This window comes from Gymnoscopelus microlampas (genome assembly GCF_963454915.1).
Source record: "Gymnoscopelus microlampas genome assembly, chromosome: 19".
In the NCBI taxonomy this organism is placed as follows: Eukaryota; Metazoa; Chordata; class Actinopteri; order Myctophiformes; family Myctophidae; genus Gymnoscopelus; species Gymnoscopelus microlampas.
Window position 1 is genome coordinate 8,846,576 of NC_139956.1, and position 21,359 is coordinate 8,867,934.

Sequence of the window (21,359 nt, forward strand, 5' to 3'; positions counted from 1 at the left end):
ACCCAACAGGCCAGCATTAGAACCCGGTCAGTGAGGACACGCACACAAATGAGAGACAGCAACTAACCAGGGCAGGTGTGTGTGCTGCTTATGCAGGTAATCAGCCCACTGATTAGTGGGAGGAGGATGGGCCCTGGGCAGAGTGGGAGACAACGCCCATACTGCTACACATAGATATCAACTCACTACCTGGATATTGCTGCCATCTGAGAAGACTAATAAATGAAATATCAGTTAACTGACATTACAGTGCTTAGGAGAAATACTCTTTAAGAAGTTTCCTGCACTGTTAACAATCTTGTTAATAAAGTATTCAATCAATCATTCAAAACTAACGTTTAGACAATTTGGCAATATTTCTGTGAACTTTATAGGGGATTTATGATTGAAATATAAATGTGTTAAAAAGTTTTGTTGCACAGAGATGTCTGTCTTCCTGTCATTCAATGTTGTGACCTTTGTGGTCTGTGGTTATTACGCACACGATGCATGGCAACACATTGTTGTGAGATTGTAAATCCCCTATTTTTGGTGAGTAATACCTGCACTCAACTACGTTTACAAGTTAGTCTTTTCACTGCATTGTCCCACTCTGAGGCAAGGCTATTATAGTTAACTAAAACTATTGAAATAACTAAAACTGTATTGGAAAAATGTTTCAGTTATCTGAAATCAAAATCAAAATCTAACTGAAGCTGTTGTGTGTCTATACGAAATAAACTAACAACACTAACTAACATCATAGAACAAATGTCCTTAGTTTTAGTCTTTGGCTTTGTTGAATCTCACCCCTGATTAAAAGTAAACTGAAACTAAGCCTTAAAAAAGGGCAAACTTGAATAACCTTTCTTTGAAAGATACACATACCTGCATAAACACACACAAACACACAAACTCAAAATAGCTATCAGATGGAAACGTCAACCGACCCGGGGGTCACCAACAACCCCAGCAAGTCCCACACACACAACAGATCATAGTTTCCACTCAAACACACACCCACACAATACTGTAACAGACGTTGAGGGAAAGACCACTCATTTTCAACATTGAACTATGTCTTTAATACGCCTTAGAGCTGTTGTGTGGAAATAAGAACCCCCCCCCCCCCTCTATGTTGCCTAGAACTGGATAATTGATTGAGGTCATGTGATCAGTGACATACGCAGGGTGTACTTTTGGCTGAGGGGGCTCCGCACCATCAGTCAGTACCAAAATCTACTCTGCACCAGGTATTTCTGGGTATTAGAACCTACTCGGCCCCGGGTATACAACATATTCTCACTCCCAAGACGGCGAATGTTTTGATGGGGTGGGGGGGCGATGATTTACGATTCTGTACCTATCGGGACTTAACTCGAACGGCGCTGAGTCGGCTGAAGCGTACTTTACAACGTTCGGCACGGTGACACTTTTGCCTAACGGCTCGCTCGCCTGTGCCTCTCATGGCTCAAGTCCGCTTCAGATGGCGCGCCTCCGTCTGACTATAGTTCCTAACTTAATATTTAGGTCTGTAGTCTGTTCACACCAAGCTGGCCAAGTGTTCTGCCTCGATGGGCCAAGTGTACCGCCTCGCCGGTCTCATCAACTTAAATCTCACGGAAAATCCTGAGTTCTGCCGAAGCAGGTGAGTATGTATTTTCACCTCTTCACCCAGTTTCCATTAGGACTGGTGTTAATTTGTCTTTGAACAGAATAAGTGATGACTGGTCAGCGGGCTGCCCCAGTGTTACCGTTTGGGCCTCAAAGGCCAAAGTGATAATCGCGGTCACGGTCAAAATCAAGAATGGAAGGACGGATTATCATGACACTTTGTGGGAATGATCACTATGCTGCCCCGAATATATGGGGGTTAGAAGGGTCAAAGGTCAAAGTCAGAGTACAGTTCAGTCAAAATGTCAGTCTATCTAAGGAGTTTCAGGTATTTCTTAGTTTAATTTGCGAATCAGAATGACCATAGAGTACATAGAAACAATTTTGATGCAAGATATTTATTCTTCTAAACCATGCATTATAGGACAAAATCTATTTAGATCTGCAGTGAATGAGATCACATCTTTATCTCAGCCTCGCTTGTAAACAATAGGAAGGAAGAGCAGACCTGACTTTAGTCAAAAATACATATGAGCTCATTTCACCGTTCTCACATCCTCCTCCACCTCCACCTGCCCTCACAGCAGTAGATATTTGTTCACTGGCAACTAGAGAGGTCGGAGGTGTCCATCATTGGAAAGGATGGGGCACATCTTGGCCTGCGCACTCCTCTGTGAGTATATCACTAATAATACCAGTAGGTCTATTGAATCTAGTATTTGAACTATGTCAATGAAGGAATACATGGTTGTACTTCAACAACATTTTGTTAACCCGTTTTGTTAATTTTGTTAGACCTGTTACACCTATACGTTGTTATACCTTTCAATCCAAGACAGCATCTGTGTCATATTAGTTGTTCTCTTTTAGTTTTTTGAGTGAATTTTTTTTCAAAAAACTTTTTAGAGGTTTAGAGGGTGTTTTTAGAATTGGCCTCAGTGAAGCTGCTGAGTTTGACTACAGTAAAGGCAATGGTAATATACATTTTTTCACCTTGCTGTTGATTTATCATTTCAACAATATTTAATTTACAGTTAGATATAACAACCATAATAACAGACCAAAGTACAACAATGATGACTGTATACAGTACAGAGACAGCATGTAGTATCTGCTCCTATCCTGTGTTATATCACCGTTTATTCATTTATTAATTTGTTTACACACCAAACAAACAAATTACAAGTATAGCTACCTACAAGCCATAACATATTTGTTGGATATAAGAATGTTACTAATATCATGCCTGAATCTAATGTTAATTGTTTTGATACGTTTTCAACATTTACAAAGCCACTGTCCACACACTTTCTGAATAACATAATATTGCTCAGCATTCCTGTCTACAGTATGTTGGTCAAGCATCATTAGCCATTGATATTAACAAAACATATTATTGTTTTTATTTGTTCATATTAAACTTGAGTCAAAGGTAGCTGTCTATGCTGGTGTTGTGTTAATTAGGAATAAATAAAATGCAGATAATTATGTTTAGCTTGATATTGTTTCATCAAATATGTTTCAGTGCTGAGTATCTTCCTCCCCCGTGGACAGAGTCAAGGTGAAGATTTATTTTCTATCTATACTATCTATCTTTATTCACTCATATTTCCACCATCCTCTCAATTATAACATGCATTTCTATCAGTTTACCATTATGTGTTATGTCATGTTTTGTGCATCGACTCAACTTGCTTGTTAGTGCAGATTTATTGAAAGACAAGGCTGTTTCTAGAATTTGGTTTTATTCTACTTGTGTGTTTGTGCTCAATGTGTTTGTGTAGTGAGTGAGAGACAACAAGCTGTTCTGACCCTGGAGCCCAGCCTGTCCCCGATATTTACTGGAGAGTCTGTTACACTCATATGTGACATGGGAGAAGGCGGGGAGACTGACTGGTATTACACATTTGGCAAAGATGGTGGTGAATTGAATGAGAATAAACATACATTTCAAGCATCGCCAGACTTCAGTGGTGAATACCAGTGTACTGGTGTTCTTAGAAAGGATGAACGGGTTCGAAAGCAAAGCAATAAAGTGTCTTTGATGGTATCAGGTAAGTCATATCATCATACTTTATCATCACTGAACATTATGTTTTTGTTTGTTTATTACAAAGAAGCAAAAAAAGAACAAATTCATTCACATTTCTAAATTGCGCCTACAAAATGAAGCGCAACACTGCATGGGCTAATCTTTGCTAATAATCGTGCTGAACTTAATTAGTCTGTCATAGTCCAAATTCAATTAGGTGAAAAGCTCTTCTGATCTTGTTCTTGACAGTCTCACATTAGGCGGTGGTCTTGAAAGTAACCATTGCTGTATGTGTATCCAGAAGCTACTCAGTGTAGCTTTCATTAGTTTCTCAATTATTATTTTTTTATTGTTGTTGTTTCTTTCCTAATGTGATCAACAGATAAACCAAAGGCCATACTGAAAGCTGACCAAACAAACATACCTGTAGGGAGCAGTGTTACACTGAGCTGCTCTGTGGAGGGCTCTTCTGGATGGAAATACTACTGGTACCAAAATGGTGTCCAATACTCCACTGGAGTATTGGACACTGGACCAATCAGTGTGTCTGAAGCTGGAATCTACGAGTGCAGAGCAGGGAGAGGAGAACCAATTTACTACACAGAATACAGTGATGCAGTCACCATAGACAGAACTGGTGAGTCATTTGATGTTATTAAAGACTAAAACTATTTTTTTTTTTACAGTGGGTTAAAATGTTTCATTTTTACAGCATGGCTGAAGCCTAAGCAACCGACTGAGAAGTATTTTGTATTGTTTATAAGTAGAATAAGTCAGGATCAGGTAGGATAATTACTGATTTTAATAACAGTAGCAAGTACAGGCACGGATTTACAGCCAAGACCTTAGCCACTTCCTGCCTATTTTCATGCACACAGCACCACTTTGTGGTATAACATACAATAGAACAATTATTAACTGAACTCAGGAGGTATAGGAAATGACAACATAAAACTCATGAGGAGAGTGGAAGTTGTATTTTAGTTGATAATCCATTATCTATTAATCTATTCTATATTGGCAATTTTCTTATGTTAGATCCATCCAGATTATGTAATGTTACATTGTTCTAGTTCAAGGTGCATTTATAGGTATCTATTCATAAAGATTCCCATGTGGCCGTAGGAGACTAGACAGTCACCACACCAGCTGGCTTGTTCACAAGCGGCCAGTTCATTAATGTTAGGACGATGTCATCTGGATTTTTCATGTAGAGAATGGGGTTGCCAGAAATTGCCACTTAACACTTTGTGCAACAGTGCAAGAACTGCACACCTAATAACGTGCTATTGTTACCTAAAGATTGTGTTTAAGATTGTGTCATGTGTTGTTTTGTTCTGTTCAGAATCAAACTTCTAGACAAACAGACAGTTCTATATGCACTATGCAGTCATTTTGTGTGCTAATTCCTCATTCTTAAACAGTCGGCAGGTCTGTTGTGATCCTGCAGTCCAGTTGGTCTCACATATTCAGCGGAGAGGCGATCACTCTCAGGTGTGAGATACAGGATAGAAGTGACACGGACTGGAGTTATGAATGGTTCACAAGCAGCTTATCTTTGGACAAAACGAATCAGGCTGAATTCAGAATCAACGTGTATCACAGTGGAAACTACATGTGTAAGGCTCGTCCCAAAAATGACCCGCAGGCTTCAACAGGGTGGAGTGATGCTGTTACATTGACTGTGTCATGTAAGTCAGAATATCTCATTTAGGCATATTTAGAAAATGTGAAGGGGAAATTATTGTTAATTGGAGAGGGAACTTTAATACAACTGCATGAAATATAATAACATGTTTTAATCATAAATGATGAATACATTTAAAAGATAAATGTGCTTTCCAACAGCAAAACCCCAGTCTGTTCTGAGTTTGTCTCCCCAGTGGTTGAGTCCTGGAGACTCAGTGACTCTGAGCTGTGACGTTAAAGAATCATCTGAAGGCTGGAGGTTCTATTGGTACAAGGCTGAGCCTGTTCCTAAACCATCACACACCCCCTACACTTATGAGCTCTTACCTGGTAGCCACAATGGGACTGTAGAGGGTTCCTACATCATTCATGGTCCTAGTAAAGGCACAGGACGATATGTGTGTAGAGCTGGGAGAGGAGACCCACTTTATTACACTAGATACAGTGAACCTCAGTTTGTGTGGTCTGGTGGTGAGTGTGACTCATAATTCATCATTATTAATAATTGGTTTGTTAACCACCTTCAGGACAGACCCAGTGACTGACTGACTGACTGACTGACTCACTCTCTCACTCTATCTCACTTCCCCCATTTTCTATTTCTTTCATATTATCTGATCTTGTTCTCACTTCTTGACATTATTTCACTCTGTCATTGTAACAGCGCTCTTTGTTTGACCTCTGATCCTGTGTTTTAGATCTTCATTCTTCAGCTTCTCTCACAGTGAGTTCTAACAGAACTCAGCTCTTCACCTATGAGTCTGTCTCGCTGAGCTGTGAGGGAGACTCTACTGAATGGAAAATGAAGAGGTTCATTTTTAAGCGAGGATCCTGGCCACAGTGTCTATCTAGCAGCGTGTCAGTTACCAGATATACATGCAATGTCAGCGACTATAAACCTAAAAGTGGTGTGTTCTGGTGTGAGTCTGGATTGGGAGAGTACAGCAATGCTGTCAACATCACAGTACACAGTGAGTCCAGTTACTTAATTCACTACCTAAAATACAGCATGCCATTAACTATCATTAAAGGTTTTTGTATTTGTTCAGTGTGAATGCTACCATGTGGACTGTTTTTAAAGATGGAGTGCCATGATATTTTTCAACCCTAAAACCTGATCATAAGGTATTATTATTATGTAAGGATTTTTTTCAAAAAAAAAAAGTGTACAGAAATTGTTTAAAAAAATGTTTTTATGTGGACACGCCTCCAGTTCATTAAGTATACCTAGTTCTCACCTTAGCACCTCCTCCACCACCTTAGCACCACCCACCTGTCCTAGTCCCTCCTCCTCCTCATGCCCACACCTGTTGTGTTATGATAATGAGGGGGAGGGTATGTTTTTTGGGGGCTCTGTGATGTCACTATGCCCCTGTTTTTGGATTGGCACGTTTGACTCTCAAGGTTTCAGCCTCCAGGAAAAAACTCCACATAGTCAGAGAAGACATGAAACACCATAAAACCACCAGCGGGGGCCTTAATGAAGTTTTATCAACCTCATAGACACATGAAAAACAGAAAAAGTGCAAAACCATGGCACCACCTCTTTAACTGTTTTACAGATGGTTCTGTCATCCTGGTGAGTCCTGTTCACCCTGTGACTGAGGGACGTTCTGTCACTCTTCACTGCAAACACAGAACAGACCCGTCGCTCTCAAACGTGGACTTTTATAGAAACGAAAGACTGGTCCAAACTAAATCCAATGGAGAGATGATCATTCCTGCTGTATCTAAGTCTGATGAGGGCTTCTACAAGTGTAAATATTCTGGAGGAGAGTCACCACAGAGCTGGATGGCAGTGACAGGTAACAATATTATGTAAATGTAAGCGGTATTGCTTTACTTTGTCATAATTCTGTATGTATGGTAATTATTTGGAAAACAAAGAATTGTGCTTAGTACTAACTTCAAGCAAATCTAGGCAGAATAAGAGTTAAGAGTCACTCATTGGTTTCTCAATTATATGAAAGAATGAATACATTTTACAGCTTTGTTTGTAAATGATTACAGAATAACATACATGACAGACAGAGATGTCTCCCACGTTATAACTTATAACAGTACTAGAAACATGTTTTGGGGCACTACAGCCTGAATGCTAAAATGTTTAATCTGTTAAAACATATGTATTTCAAATGCTGTTTCCATTATAGTCATGGAGACTCAACCTTCAGTGCCTGGGCCCATGGAACCCATTTCTCCACTTACAGTGGCACTGATTGTAGGACTTCTTGTTGTGATTCTACTGACCATCGTTCTGGTCCTGCTGTGTCGATACAGAAGTTCCAAAGGTCAGAACTACAACTTTAGATGGATTACATTTAAATTATAATCACTAAGCAACTCTACTTAAAACATACTGACTACTATGGCATACTGTAGTAATTTTAAGGTTCAAAGATGTATGGCTTTTTTTTCTTTACAGATCGATGTTGTGCCAGGTAAGTACAATATAGATTTCTGTCTATTGATCAACATGACAGCAGTAGATTACATTATGTTTTCTACATAATTTATGATTTCATGATTTCAATCATTTTTTTATGCTTTAAATACAGTCCCGGCGTTCAGACCAATCATCAGGACTCAGCTACAGACCAGAGAACCAATCAAAGTGCAGCTGATGATGTGTACTACTCACTGCAGCATGGTCAGTCTTTGAACCAATCGTGTTGATTAAAGGAGTAGTTCACCGAAAAAATGTCTTATTTTCTATCAATTACACACCCCATGGAGCATTGAATTCATGGAGATGAAAAATCTCTGATCTGCTATTTTCGGCAAAGAGCGGGCCATGTACAGACCCCTGGGGGACCCTTTAAGTGGTCATGCTTATTATGTTTACTTTTAGGCGACAGCAGTATCTATGGAGTAATCCAACACTCTGATGACTATGAAAACGGTACAGTATATAATGTTTAAAGATCAAATCCAATTATTTAAATAGATTTGGTTTTATTGTGGAACATTAATGTTTCTGATTCTATTTTTGAATCTAAATTAGTGTATAACTTTTGTACAAAATAAATGTCATTCGTCAAACAATGACTATCCTTTTTGGAAGTACATTGTTTTTTTCTGGGTTTTTCCTAATTAGCATCATACTTATAATAATTCATGCTTATTTGTTTACCTTCAGGCGACACAAGCGCCAATGAAGTAATCCAGCACGCTGATGATGACTATGAAGATGGTGTAGTATACTCAATCAAATTACATTTGGTTTTATTGTAGAATCTTAAGGTTAGGAGTATAATTTGTTCAGGTTCAGAAGTATCACTTGTTCTCAGTGGTAGGGGGGGTTCACCCACTGTCAACTGCTCTGTCACCAGACAGTTTTGTTCACTGCATGGCAGTGTCACCACCTTGTTCACAGGCTTTCACTTGTATTTTATAATTGTCGTTTATCTTTTTTGCCATATGCTATTTTATCTAGTTGGTATACCTGGAACGGCTGCTGCTGTTGTGTCAACCAATTCCCCATCTGGAATGAATGAAGGTTATTATCTTATCTTATCTTATGTCTGTAGTCAGATTATAATCACTGAGCAACTCCTTCATAAATCACACTGAGTACCATGGCATAACAATTTAAAGGTTCAAATATTTATGGTAACTTATTGTTTTTAATTTACAGATGTATGGGGTGTCAGGTGAGTACAGTATTGATCTCTGACAGCAGTAGATTCCATCTTGTTTTCTACTCTAACATTCATGATAAATATGTATCTTTTAATTACAGACCTGTTCAGTCTCATGGAATCAATCAGGACTCAGCTGCTGAGGAGGAGGCCAATCAAAGTGGGGCTCCTGATCATGTGTACTGCCCACTGCTGCACCGTCAGTATTTGATTGACTGATTGATCAAAGACAGACAGACAGACATACATACATACATACTGTACAAACAGACAGACAGACAGACAGACAGACAGTTTTAAACTCAGATTAGGTAGAGATTAGACGTCTGACCCTAGCCATGCACTAGGTCTGACTGAATTAGCATAATATTCTCTATAAAACCTGAACCAAATCACAGTGGTTAAGGACACTTCTGACAAGGACAACTATCCATTTTTAATGTTATACTGTAGCTTAACATAAGTGCATTAAGCCCATCAGTTTAGATGCATTTGTTTTTCCTGCTAAATTAATTAGCAAAATGATTAACACAATTAAAGCAGCAGAAGAAAGAAAATAAACCGTTTTCCATCAATCTTATTTTTTCTTTTTCCTTTTAGGCAACACAAGTATCTATGAAGTAATCACGCAATCTAATGACTATGAAAATGGTATACTGTTTAAGTCTTCTCATGTCATATACTGTTGCCCAGAGTTATTCATATTTTGAGGCAACTGACTAAATGTCCATTAAGCAGAGTTATCTATGTGATTTTATTAAGATCGAATGGGAATTGAACTGGGTGAACGACAAAACTCTGGCAACCAACTGAGAGGTGAATGCACCAACATATTCATTAGTAAAATATTAAAATATTACTCATGCACATTCTGCAAAGCTTCTAACTGCCTTTCAACTCATATTTCACTCACAGAATCACAAGGAAGGAATGAGTCTACGTAAGACGAAACCCTTTGATCTCTGATCATGCATGTGGAGGTAATGCTGTGCATCAACATAATTATGTTTATCCTGTTCTTTAAGACAGTGATCCTCAAAGTTTTCAGGTCACGACCTCCCAACATAATCATATTTGAACTGGGGACCCCCCAAAGTATTCATATTTGAACTGAGGATCCGCCAACATAATCATATTTGAACTGGCGTTGCAAGGCGTTGTGAGCTTGTATTTTCTAAATGTTTGCCTCTGATATTTGACAATTTGGGCAATGTTTGTTTTAGTGCTATATGTGTAAAGTGCACCCAAAAGGTGTATTTATTCACCGTGAAAAATACAAAAGACAACACAGGAGCTCTAACACAGGTGACATGGTGGTGCCTGGCTCTCATCCTACCACTAGCTGAATAGCCTTGTTACTGGCAGTATTTTATACTCAGCTAGAGCAATTAGTCTGGACTTGAACTCCACCATGTTAAGGGTAGATCAACAAATACATAAATACTTATAACATGAACTCTCATAAAATATCTTAAAACTCCATGAACTACACCAATAATGATTCTCATACTACCATATTACACAATATCCCTAGCAATTCCAAATACATACCCCCCCACTGCCCCTCTGACTTAGTCCAGCCCAATTGCACTGCCAAACAGAACAGCCCAACTTCGTACATGCTAAGCTTTCAATCATTGCTTAGCATTACCCATATTACACCTCTCACACATTTCACTTAGTCTCTATTGCACTCATAAACACATATTGCACTTGCCACATTATCACCAAACATGCTGTCTCCACCGGTGGACTAGATAGCTGAGTGACCAGCTCAGCTGGACAGGACACAACTCAACTGTTCAGTTAAATGTAATCAACAATAAAATCATGACTGCATTCCTTTCTGTGCAAATTACGCTGTGCAAATACCAAAGTGACCATATGCTATGCAATTAATCAATCAATCTATAAAGGTTACAATGTACAGTACATGTGCAAATGATAAGTAACAGAGGACCTCTCTGTTTCATGCTATTAAAAAGGTCTTAAAACTCCTTAAATCGCCACTTTAGAAATGTACAGATACACCATATACACTTGTACTGTATGTTGGTTTGTGTGGGAAAACATTACTGAATAATTTGGGCCCACAGGTTGAGAACCATTGCTTTAAGACATAAACAGTTAATTAGAAGTGTTACTGCAGTAGATAAAATGGTAGACAACAATGTACTGCGTGTTCAATGATAGTCTAGCTGGCCTGTACATTCATACTGTAACTTTGTTTCAGGTGCTTGGATGGAGACGTGTAGGACAACCCAACATGACAGATTGTTGAAAATGTCAACCCGACAGAGAAATAAATGTATAGAGTATGTTTATATGTGCTGGCATGGCTGTGGGATAACTGGCACTTTTATACATCAACTGCAGCACTGCCCAGAAGTAAAGGATTTTGGGTGAATATGAAAGCTTTTTGAGAAAGATATTGGACATAAATGTCCCATTATGTCTAACAGCCCACTGTTAGAACTAAGTAAGATAATAACCTCAAAATATTTACAACAATTGATTGGATGAACAATTCTCTCAGTGAAACAGGAAATCAAACTTTCAATATAGACAAATGGCTAAAGATGATTTTTTATTTGGTAACCAAGCAGCATTGGTTCTTCAAGATCACCGAGCACATTGTCTAATCATGTCAGTTTTGAACAAAACGTTGTGGAAATTGTAATAAATTAAGATGCACATTAATAATGATAGCCAGAGGAGAATAGGAGTGCCTGTTTTGTTTTAACCGAGTTCCTATCTTTTGCTTTGTTTTATTTTTACTTCATGTACACAGTGTATGTATACATGTGTATGTGATACTTTTAAATGATCATACATAATGCAGGTTGTTGGTCCACAAGACCATGATTGTAATGACTGTATATACAGTATGTTGGTGTATAACACCCTGAATAGTTATGTTGCATGTATAGTATATGACCATGTATGCATGTGAATATAGCCTATTTGATATCTGTGTTCTGATGAGGTAATAATAATCAAGACACAATGGGTTTACAGGGTCCCCACGGTCATGAAATTCCTGGAAATATTTTGAAATAAAATTTTAAAAAATCCAGTACTGGAAAAGGTTTGAAATTGATCAAACATCATCAAAGGTCCTGGAATTTATCAAGGGTCCTGGAAAAATATTTGGCTATGCATTGTTTTTGGCTATTGATTTTGTTAAAACAAAACATTTTCATAAACATGAATAATATTACACGAAATAATGTAACATAAGTAGTTTTTCGCCGAACGGGCTGTGTGACGGCAGCCTAATGTATGTCTCAAACTTTATTTTTGCTACACTGCCTATCTTTGGGCATTCTACATAGGAGTAAGAGACACATTATTGCGCCGAATGATTGTTATATAGGCCTGGAAATTGGGCTAAATATTCTGGAAAAGTTTTGGAAAAGTTTTGGAAATTCATTGCTAAAAATGTGTGGGGACCCTGGGTTTAACACCGGTTAGTTTGCTTGAGATGTGATTGCTTTTATTATTGTATATATGTGATTGCTTTTATTATTGTATATATGTAATTATTTGAGTGACACGGCCATCCGCAATGTGTTTGTTTTATGTTTTTATTTCAGTTTTTCATCTTTTGTCCTGAAAATTAAAATGTTTTTTGTTTCATTGTAAAATATGCTTTCAAATAGTTTAAAGAAATGTATTGTTCACTCTCTGCAAGGAGGCTGGTCCCCAAGGAGGGAAGCTCTGGTCACCTGACCTGTTGTAGCTGTTCCACACAACTACAGCATTACCATTGTCTCTTTGTTTTATATCATATGATATTGTTTTTTTTGTATCATAAACGTGGAAAATAAAGAAAACATATTTTTTTAAAGATATAAACATAACATTGTTCTTTTGTGGGTGAATTATTTACTATATTATTTACTCCACTATAACACTTTGAAAACTTTAGCAACTAGTTACTTTGTAGTTTGTATTGTATTTTCATTACTATTACAAAACATAAATTAACTACTTCAGCCCTATACGGTATATACTTAGGCTATTTGAAAATAGCAGACCCCAGGGGTGTCCCCTCCCAGATGATTAGCTTAATGTGCAACATTGTTTTCTCACTCAACAGAAAACAAACCAACATTAAGTATATACAGGGTATTTGCACATTTCTAAAGTTGCAATTTAATGACTTTTAAGACCTTTTTTGATACCAAATATTACGTAAGAAAGAGGCAAATGTTGTGAAAATAGCCGATCTACTGCCAGGCGTTGTGAACTTGTAGTTCTGCGTTTTCACAATATTTAATAATAATAACCGAGTCAAACTAAATGTAATGCCTACAATAGTGCTTGTCAGGGTGGGGGGTTCTCCCAGTTCAAAAGATTCTTTTGGGGGGTCGCGGCCTGAAATGTTTGGGAACCACTGTACTAGAGTGTAATCGACATAGTCTATACAGTAATGACTACTATCACAATATAGAGCTACTCAACACTTATTTTAAGAACACTTACTGGACCTTTAATTAATAAAACATTATTTTAACCAATGTCAGATACAAACACATGTACAGGAAGCAGTGCTGTTTTTATTGAAGCAAAGCAACACTAAACTGTTAAAGCATTGACACGCTGCCCTCTGCTGGAGACAGTTGGCATAGCAGTCTGTGGTTCATTGGCAGACCATTGTTGCTGTTGGCTCGAAACCTTGCATCTCCATAATATAAATTTTGTATTATTCTTTTTTTTAAATATAAATCAATGCTATTGGTCACCTTTTACATGTGTCTGTCTGTAGGTTTTACAAATATTTAACCAATTAAAAACAATCTACATATTTATAATCTATATAAATCTCATAACTACATTGAAGATTTCCTGACAAGTAAGGGTGTTGGACATACAAGGTTTTCCACCCAACAGCAACCATATTTACTCTTTTTTACACAACACAGATAACAACAGAACGATAATTTGTTTAGTTCAGACAATACAAGTTGGAGTGAAATTAGTTTGGCACTAGAGTTAAGAGTAAAGGCATTAGTGCTTTTAAGGAGTAGTTCACCCAACACATTACTTATTTTCTATATACTACACACACCATGAAGCCTTGAATTCATGGAGATGTTTTGGAGATGCCAATAATTTGATGACCGGGGGAGTCTCCGGTAGTTTCCATGAATTCAAGGCTTCATGGAGTGTGTAATTGACAGAAGATAAGTAATTTTTTGGATAAACTTATCCTTTAAGAAAATGATTTCCTAGTTAAATACGCAAACATTCAGACATCATAATAGCCCCTGTGTGAAATCAGTGGAGGACCAGTATTGGCATTTTGCTCTTCAGAGCAACCATCGCTTATCACACAATGCTGTGACAACGTGAAGCCCAATTTATACTTCTTTATACGACGGTGCGTTGAACATAGCCGATCTACAAGACCAAAACGTGCCGCATCTGCGACACGCTGTGGGCTTGTAGATCTGCTATGTTAGGCACGCAACACCGTCATACAATGAAGTATAAATCGGGCATAATGTTCTAATGGAAACGTTGAAAAGACTGAAGGAATGTGTGTCTGTATCTTTAAGACACAGCCTTCGTCTTCGCTGTGAGGTGTTGAGTGGTGGTCTTCATCACTAGTGCACCAAATACTCCTGTAGACATTAAGACAAAATATGGAGAATGATTTGTAAAAAATCACAGGAATAATTCAGCATTTACTTAATTATTTTCTAGGTAAATGGTAAATGGTGCATTTATATAGCGCTTCTATCCGAAGCGCTTTACATTGATTGTGCCATTAACCCATTCACACACACATTCATACACCGATGGCGGAGGAAACCATGCAAGGCACCAACCTGCTCATCGGGAGCAATTAGGGGTTCAGAGTCTTGCTCAAGGACACTTCGACACTAACTCAAGGGGAGCGCCCCAGCCCGGGATCGAACTGGGAACCTTGCGGTTTCCAGTTCACTCTACCCGGCCACTCTACCCCTGAGCCACTGCCGCCCCAACAGGGGCGGTAGGTAGATAAATATTGATTATTATCCCCACGTAGAATTTATTTATCACAAACCCATACCCGTGTTAAGTCACAAGTCCCGATCATGCATTAGAAGGACAATCACCAGAAAGAGGGACATATGTTTTCACTTTTCAATGAGTCTAACATGGAGTTTGAACTTGAAGTTGAATAGGTTTATACAGTAGGAGGGTCAAATGCATATCAAATATCTAAATATTGAATCAAAACTGTCTGCGGTGCACACAAAAGCCAGAGTAGACGTTAAAATGATCCCAGAAGTGTTTGAAAGACTAATCGTTGTAGTCAATTATTTTTAAAAAACGATTAAACTTTTTCTGCGTCAATTATAAATAGAATAATAACCAAGAAAATAATAGTGAAAATAATAGTGGCTGCCCTATTCTAGTGTGTGAAATGTGCATTATAAATACATAAAATATAAATGAATATAAATTAACAATATGAATAATTATATGCTAGTGCTCACCTTGCGCTTGTTGAGTTTGATCTGGCAGAAGGAGAAGGCTCCCACCACTACGTAGACCCCCGCTGCTATGAAACAGTTGTAGCTCACCTGGTCAAATAGACCATACACCGTGGTGGGAGGGTTTTTACTGTGGACGGGGGTGGGGATATGTCAATGAGTAGGGCTGCAACTACATCATTATTAAAATAGGGCTTAAGTGATTAAAACCAGGAAAACAAAACACATATCATAATATTACAATAAACAAAATACCAGACCAGTCCTGCCTCATATTAGGATATCAATATTAGAGTATAATAATAAAACGTGTGTGTGTGTGTGTGTGTGTGTGTGTGTGTGTGTGTGTGTGTGTGTGTGTGTGTGTGTGTGTGTGTGTGTGTGTGTGTGTGTGTGTGTGTGTGTGTGTGTGTGTGTGTGTGTGTGTGTGTGTGTGTGTGTGTGTGTGTGTGTGTGTGTGTGTGTCCGCCATACACGTGGCATCACTGAAGCTATTCTTGAACTGTGACTCACACAGACACACACTGTGACAATGTGGGTTTTTCTTTAGCAGGGAACTTACATTATTACATTTCTCCAACACCCTGAAATAACAGGACACAAACCCGACCCCTCTGTAAAATCCTCAGTCTTAATCTAACCCAGAGAGTGTATAACAACAGTATAGGAAGGAACAGTATACCAAGTACATTTATTTGAGTAATGTACTTATGTTTTTGATACGATTTAGTCTGAAAGTGAATGAAAAAGTAGGTTTTTTTTGTGTGCTTAAAGCGATGTTTTGGAAGCACTGACATACGACTAAATACAAGACACTTTGGATTAAACTCTGAGCATTGTTTTGGAGCATATAAACAGATTTTTGATATATAGTTTTGCTGCTGTTAATGTTGGACGCTAAGCCTATTAACTTTAATTCATCAAGAATTCTCCTAGTTTTTGGATTATGCGAGAAAAACAATAATTCTCCTTGTCTTCAAGGCTTTATGGGTTAGTCATTTTTGGGGTGAACCATCCCTTTCAATTTCAACAGGTCTCTGGACAGGCTCAAATGAGCATTGCAACTCACTCTCCACTGATGTCTGCTTCTGTCAGAGGAACGTCTTCGATCAGCACCGCAGAATGAGTCTTAAAGAAGATTCCAAGCATGGCCTGCAGGTGGAGAGATGGAAATAATATATTTTAATAAAACAGCGAAAAAAACTGATCTACAAGTTCGTAACTATTCACATGTTTTTATAAATGTATTAAGAGCTTGCGACTAAATGATAACTACATTGGATCACAGGTTTTTTTTCCTGAAAGGTAATGCTTTTGGACAAGGTTTCCACCCAACAGCAACAATATATAATGTAGCCTAATCAGTTTTATTTAAAAGTAGCAATACCACAATTGTATTGTAATTAGTAACGCATTAATGTGTCACTGTATCACTTTAATAATAACACATCATACTGTATCACTTAATGTAGATTTCATAATAATAGTCTAAATCTGCAAATTAGCTGGTAACTAAAGCTGTAAAATAATGGTAATAGTGGATTAAAAAGTACAATATTTACCTCTGAGATGTAGTGGAATAAATACATATAATGTAGCATATGGAATTTAAGTATTTAAGTACAAATAACTTTTAATTTGACTTAACTACAGTACCTGAGTAAATACAATTAGTTACTTTTTTAAACTAATAGTCATACAGGTTATTTTATATTTGCCTCTGAGTTAGCCTTGGATCAGGACTATCATAATTTATATGTATTTTATCGATTTTGACATTTGCAGACTCGACAAAATACATCTGTATGATAGACTTGATCCAAGGCTACCTCTGAGTGATATGGAGTAGAAGTATCAAAAACTGGATTGATTGATTGATTGATTGATTGATGTACTTTATTTAGTAAGACATGAGAACAACAGTACATGGAAGTACAAATTCACAATACTAAAAATTCACAGTACAAATGGAAATACTCAAGTAAAGTACAAGTCCCTCTAAAAACTGTACTTAAATACAGTGCTTGAGTAAATGTAGGCTACAGTAATTATCACCACTGGGTTTAATATACACAGACCTACTAAAGCATTGGTTCTCAAAGTGGGGTCCGGGGACGCCCAGGGGTCCTTGAGGGAGTTCCAGGGGGTGCACAGCTAAATGATAGATTAGGCACCAAATGGATGGGTCTGTAACTCTGAGAGTGTACAAATGGAAGCTTGTACACTCTCGGAGTTAAATGGACATTGATTTTACAATATAAATTTGCGTCCCAGAGATAGAAATTCCATTGAATGGGGTCCGTAGCCTAATGCATGTCAAACTGGGGGATCCTTGAAATTAAAATGATTGAGAATCACTGCTAGAGCCGTAAAAAATCTTCTCTTATGGGGGTCCCTGGCATATCTTTTGAAATGGGGGTCCGCGGGCTAATAAGTGTCAATTTGGGGGTCCTTGACATGAAAAAGTTTGAGAACCACTGCAGTGCTTAAAGTATGAAGGATTTTAAGAATAATGATCTAAGTAAAGTGCTATATATATTTATTTGTAAATTTCACAAACAGACAGAAGCAAAGCTACTAACTAAAGTCCATACAGTAATAACTATTACAACATACAGTAAAGTACTTACCAACATAACTACTGCCCAGATACTGATCACAATGCCACAAGTAGCTATTTTGGGTCCACAAACCAACACCATGGCTGTTTAAACACCGTGACGACGTTGTAAACGACTAGATTAATGATCGCCCGTGGTTTTCAGGTTGTTGAAGTGTTAGATAAAGTATTACATTAAGTATTAAGTAAGAAAAACTGGTCGGAGTTGAGTTTTTTCTCGATCAAACTTTGTGTCACACTTTAAAGAGTCAGCTGACTTCTGCTCATTAACTGCAACGGGGAAGTGCCAGTGTTGCCAGGGTTTGCGAGAGAAACAAACAACCAGGTCTAGGAAAACAAGCCCAAGAGAAGTGTTAAAATACTGTTAAAAATACTGTTAAACTTAAACCTATATATATTGTGTATACGTCGGCTATTTGGAAATAGCCGATCTACAAGCTCACAACAGGGCGTGATGCAACGCGTTGTGAGCTTGTAGATCTGCTATTTCCAGTTAAAATTTTGAATATTTGGGAGATTTTTGAAACACAAATCTGATATGACGCTACCCCTGGCACAAAACATTTTCAGATGGGGGTCCCTGACATATGAAAAATATTTGAGAACCACTGATTTAAACAACATTAGGAAACAAGGCCAAATAATCAACTACACTTTTAGAAACAAGCCCAAAAAACCGCAACCCCCTAGTAACTACCAAGCAATTTACAAGCAGAAAAACAAGCCCAGAGTCACTTATAATAAGCGGACATGGCAACTATTGAAAGTGCAGTTGGGATGTTGGACCAGAGGTGTCGCTGTAACAAAAATATCAGATCTTTTTGGACGAGTGACTACGGAACGCCATAAGGGTCATGTCAGGTTGCAAACTCCACAGATCACGGTGTGTTCAAGGAAGCAACGTGTTGTGTTTGTTTGTTTGTTTGTTTGTTTGTTTGGTTGTGTGTTTAGTTATTTCTTATTTCTTATTTTGTATTTATTTATTAATGTTGTTTGTTTAGTTATTTCTAATTTCTTATTTTTTTATTCAGTTATTTTGTATTTAGTAATTTATTAATTATTGTTTGTTTAGTTTCTAAATGTCTTGTTTTAAAGTCATAGGCTATTAAAGTAGCCTAATATTAAAGGGGCTATAGTCAAAGAAAAGGTCACGGTTGTATCTAAAATAATTATACTTTATTTACTTTGGGTAGTTCCATAAAAGTACTAGATAGGTAGTAGGTAGGTAGGTAATTGATGGATGGATGGTTTGCCATATTTAATTATATAATGTATTGCTATGCTCATGTTTTCACATGTGTTTTGTCAACTGCCTTGGGATTATTATTAAACAGTCATAACAAATCCCAGTTGAATATGACATCAGTCTAGTAAAGAGCTCTCTGTTGATATAAATGGTATATGTATATGGTACTACTACTACTGCTAGTAATAAGTTATAACAAAACAGAACAAGTACAATTAGCATCTATGTGCTCTATGTGTCAAAAGGGTGACAAGAGGGGATACAAGGAAGAAGTGCTAGGGGGTGAGGTGGAGTCTGAAGAGGTGACTTTTCTTTTCAGAATAGACTGCAGGGGAAAACGGAGTGAGCATGTGGTGGAAGAAGTACACACATTTTGTACTTAAGTAAAAGTACAAAGGTATTCGCATTAAAGTATACTTAAGTACTGAAAGTAAGTAGGCTACTCATTTTGCAGAATGTCCCATTTCACAAGTTTCCAAATGTATAAAAATGCTTTGAAAATAGCATATCTACAAGCTCACAATACTTAGTTACTTTACACCACTGGGAGTGAGTCTGCAGTTCTGACTGCAAGGGGGGGGGGGGGGGTTATTCCACAGTTTGCGAGCCAGGAGGGATTAAAGTCTAGGACATGGGTGTCCAAACGTTTTCAAAGGGGGCCATATTTGAAAATATTAAAATAGGCTACCTTAGGACCGACTGCATCTCCTGTCATACTGTACCGTTGGACCATCACAAAGTCACAAACAAATATATCCCATCACAATTGTATTTAACTACAGTGCAATAACAATAGATTTTTTGCTGGCAGTGCAGCCAAATGTAACCAGGTGTGAAAAGGTCTCTCCAAAAAATGTTATTATATAAATAGCCTTTCTTTCACATCTTGAGAATGAGACCACACAAAAAACAAGCAGTTAGGAATCCTTACAGAGTCTACTAAGAAATAGCACAGGTACAAAGAAAATAAACAGCGTATGGATTTCACATGACTATACTGGTGGGCCATAAATAATACATTTTAGGAAGGAAGCCAAGCTACTATTGGGCCGGACTTTGGACATGCCTACAACTACTATGATTACAGCTTTAGAAACAAGTCAAATCATTGTAGTGGAGTAAAAAGTACAATATTTAAGATACCTCTGAGATGTAGAGCAGAAATACAAAGTATTGAATAATGGAAACACTCAAGTATGCCTACCTCAAAATGTTAGTATAGTACTTGAGTAAATGTACTTAATACTTTCCACCACTGATTATTATTGTCTCATACTTTCCATCATAACTGCAAGCCATCACTGCAGAGTAGACACTTATATGATATGACACACACACACACACACACACACACACACACACACACACACACACACACACACACACACACACACACACACACACACACACACACACACACACACACACACACACAGTCAAATAGGACAACCCCCTACTTCTCTCGCTCATTGTCTCCATCAGGCCGAAAGGCATGGCCGAGACTATGTTTTGCACCCTGTCCATCTGTCCGTAGTTCTGTCTGTGCTCAGCAAATCTCCGGCACCGTTGACCCCATCGCAGCGAAACTGTGCACACACTCCCTGGATGCCCGAGCAGAACCTCTGCCCCACATGGGCCTGTTACAGCGCCACCAGGAGGCAGTACTCCTACAGATTTTGTCCAAACATCACGCAAATCGGTACACAGTATCTCTATAGTCATTGAACTAAACGTGTCTTTCAGATGTTTCATATTCCATCCTGATTGGCTAAGAATTGCTTCCAAAGTTTGCAGGAGTGCTCCGTTTTGAACAAAATGCCTCAAATCATGAACACAGCGTGCGATTTCCATGAAATTTTGCACGTACATTCCCACTAGGCCGAGGAAGAAATGCCACTTGGAAATTTTCAAATCAGCCTCATGGTGGCGCTATAACAGGCTGATTCTTGTTTTTACCTATAACTGCACCGCCACCGATCTGTGCAAAACTTTGTATGCGCACTCCGAGGCCAAGGAAAAACCTTTTTTCACATCGTCCTTTTACAGCGCC

At 38.0% G+C, this 21,359-nt stretch overlaps 1 protein-coding gene and 1 long non-coding RNA gene across 2 annotated transcripts; one reads left to right on the forward strand and one right to left on the reverse strand.

Moving 5' to 3' along the window:
- The first annotated feature begins 9,053 nt into the window (after nucleotides 1-9,053).
- On the forward strand, nucleotides 9,054-11,964 carry LOC311035530. The gene is made up of 5 exons (XR_014599733.1): nucleotides 9,054-9,154; nucleotides 9,556-9,606; nucleotides 9,718-9,771; nucleotides 9,871-9,935; nucleotides 11,189-11,964. It is a non-coding gene; the product is annotated as an uncharacterized lncRNA (long non-coding RNA).
- A 1,533-nt stretch (nucleotides 11,965-13,497) lies between these two features.
- On the reverse strand, nucleotides 13,498-18,320 carry LOC311035525 (ribonuclease kappa-B-like). Its single transcript, XM_084043798.1, has 4 exons — nucleotides 18,074-18,320; nucleotides 16,513-16,595; nucleotides 15,447-15,573; nucleotides 13,498-14,585 (listed from the first exon to the last, which is right to left on the reverse strand). Exons 1-4 carry the CDS (start codon nucleotides 18,143-18,145, stop codon nucleotides 14,568-14,570), a joined length of 300 nt encoding a protein of 99 aa, XP_083899924.1. The 5' UTR covers nucleotides 18,146-18,320; the 3' UTR covers nucleotides 13,498-14,567.
- Between the last annotated feature and the right edge of the window lie 3,039 nt (nucleotides 18,321-21,359).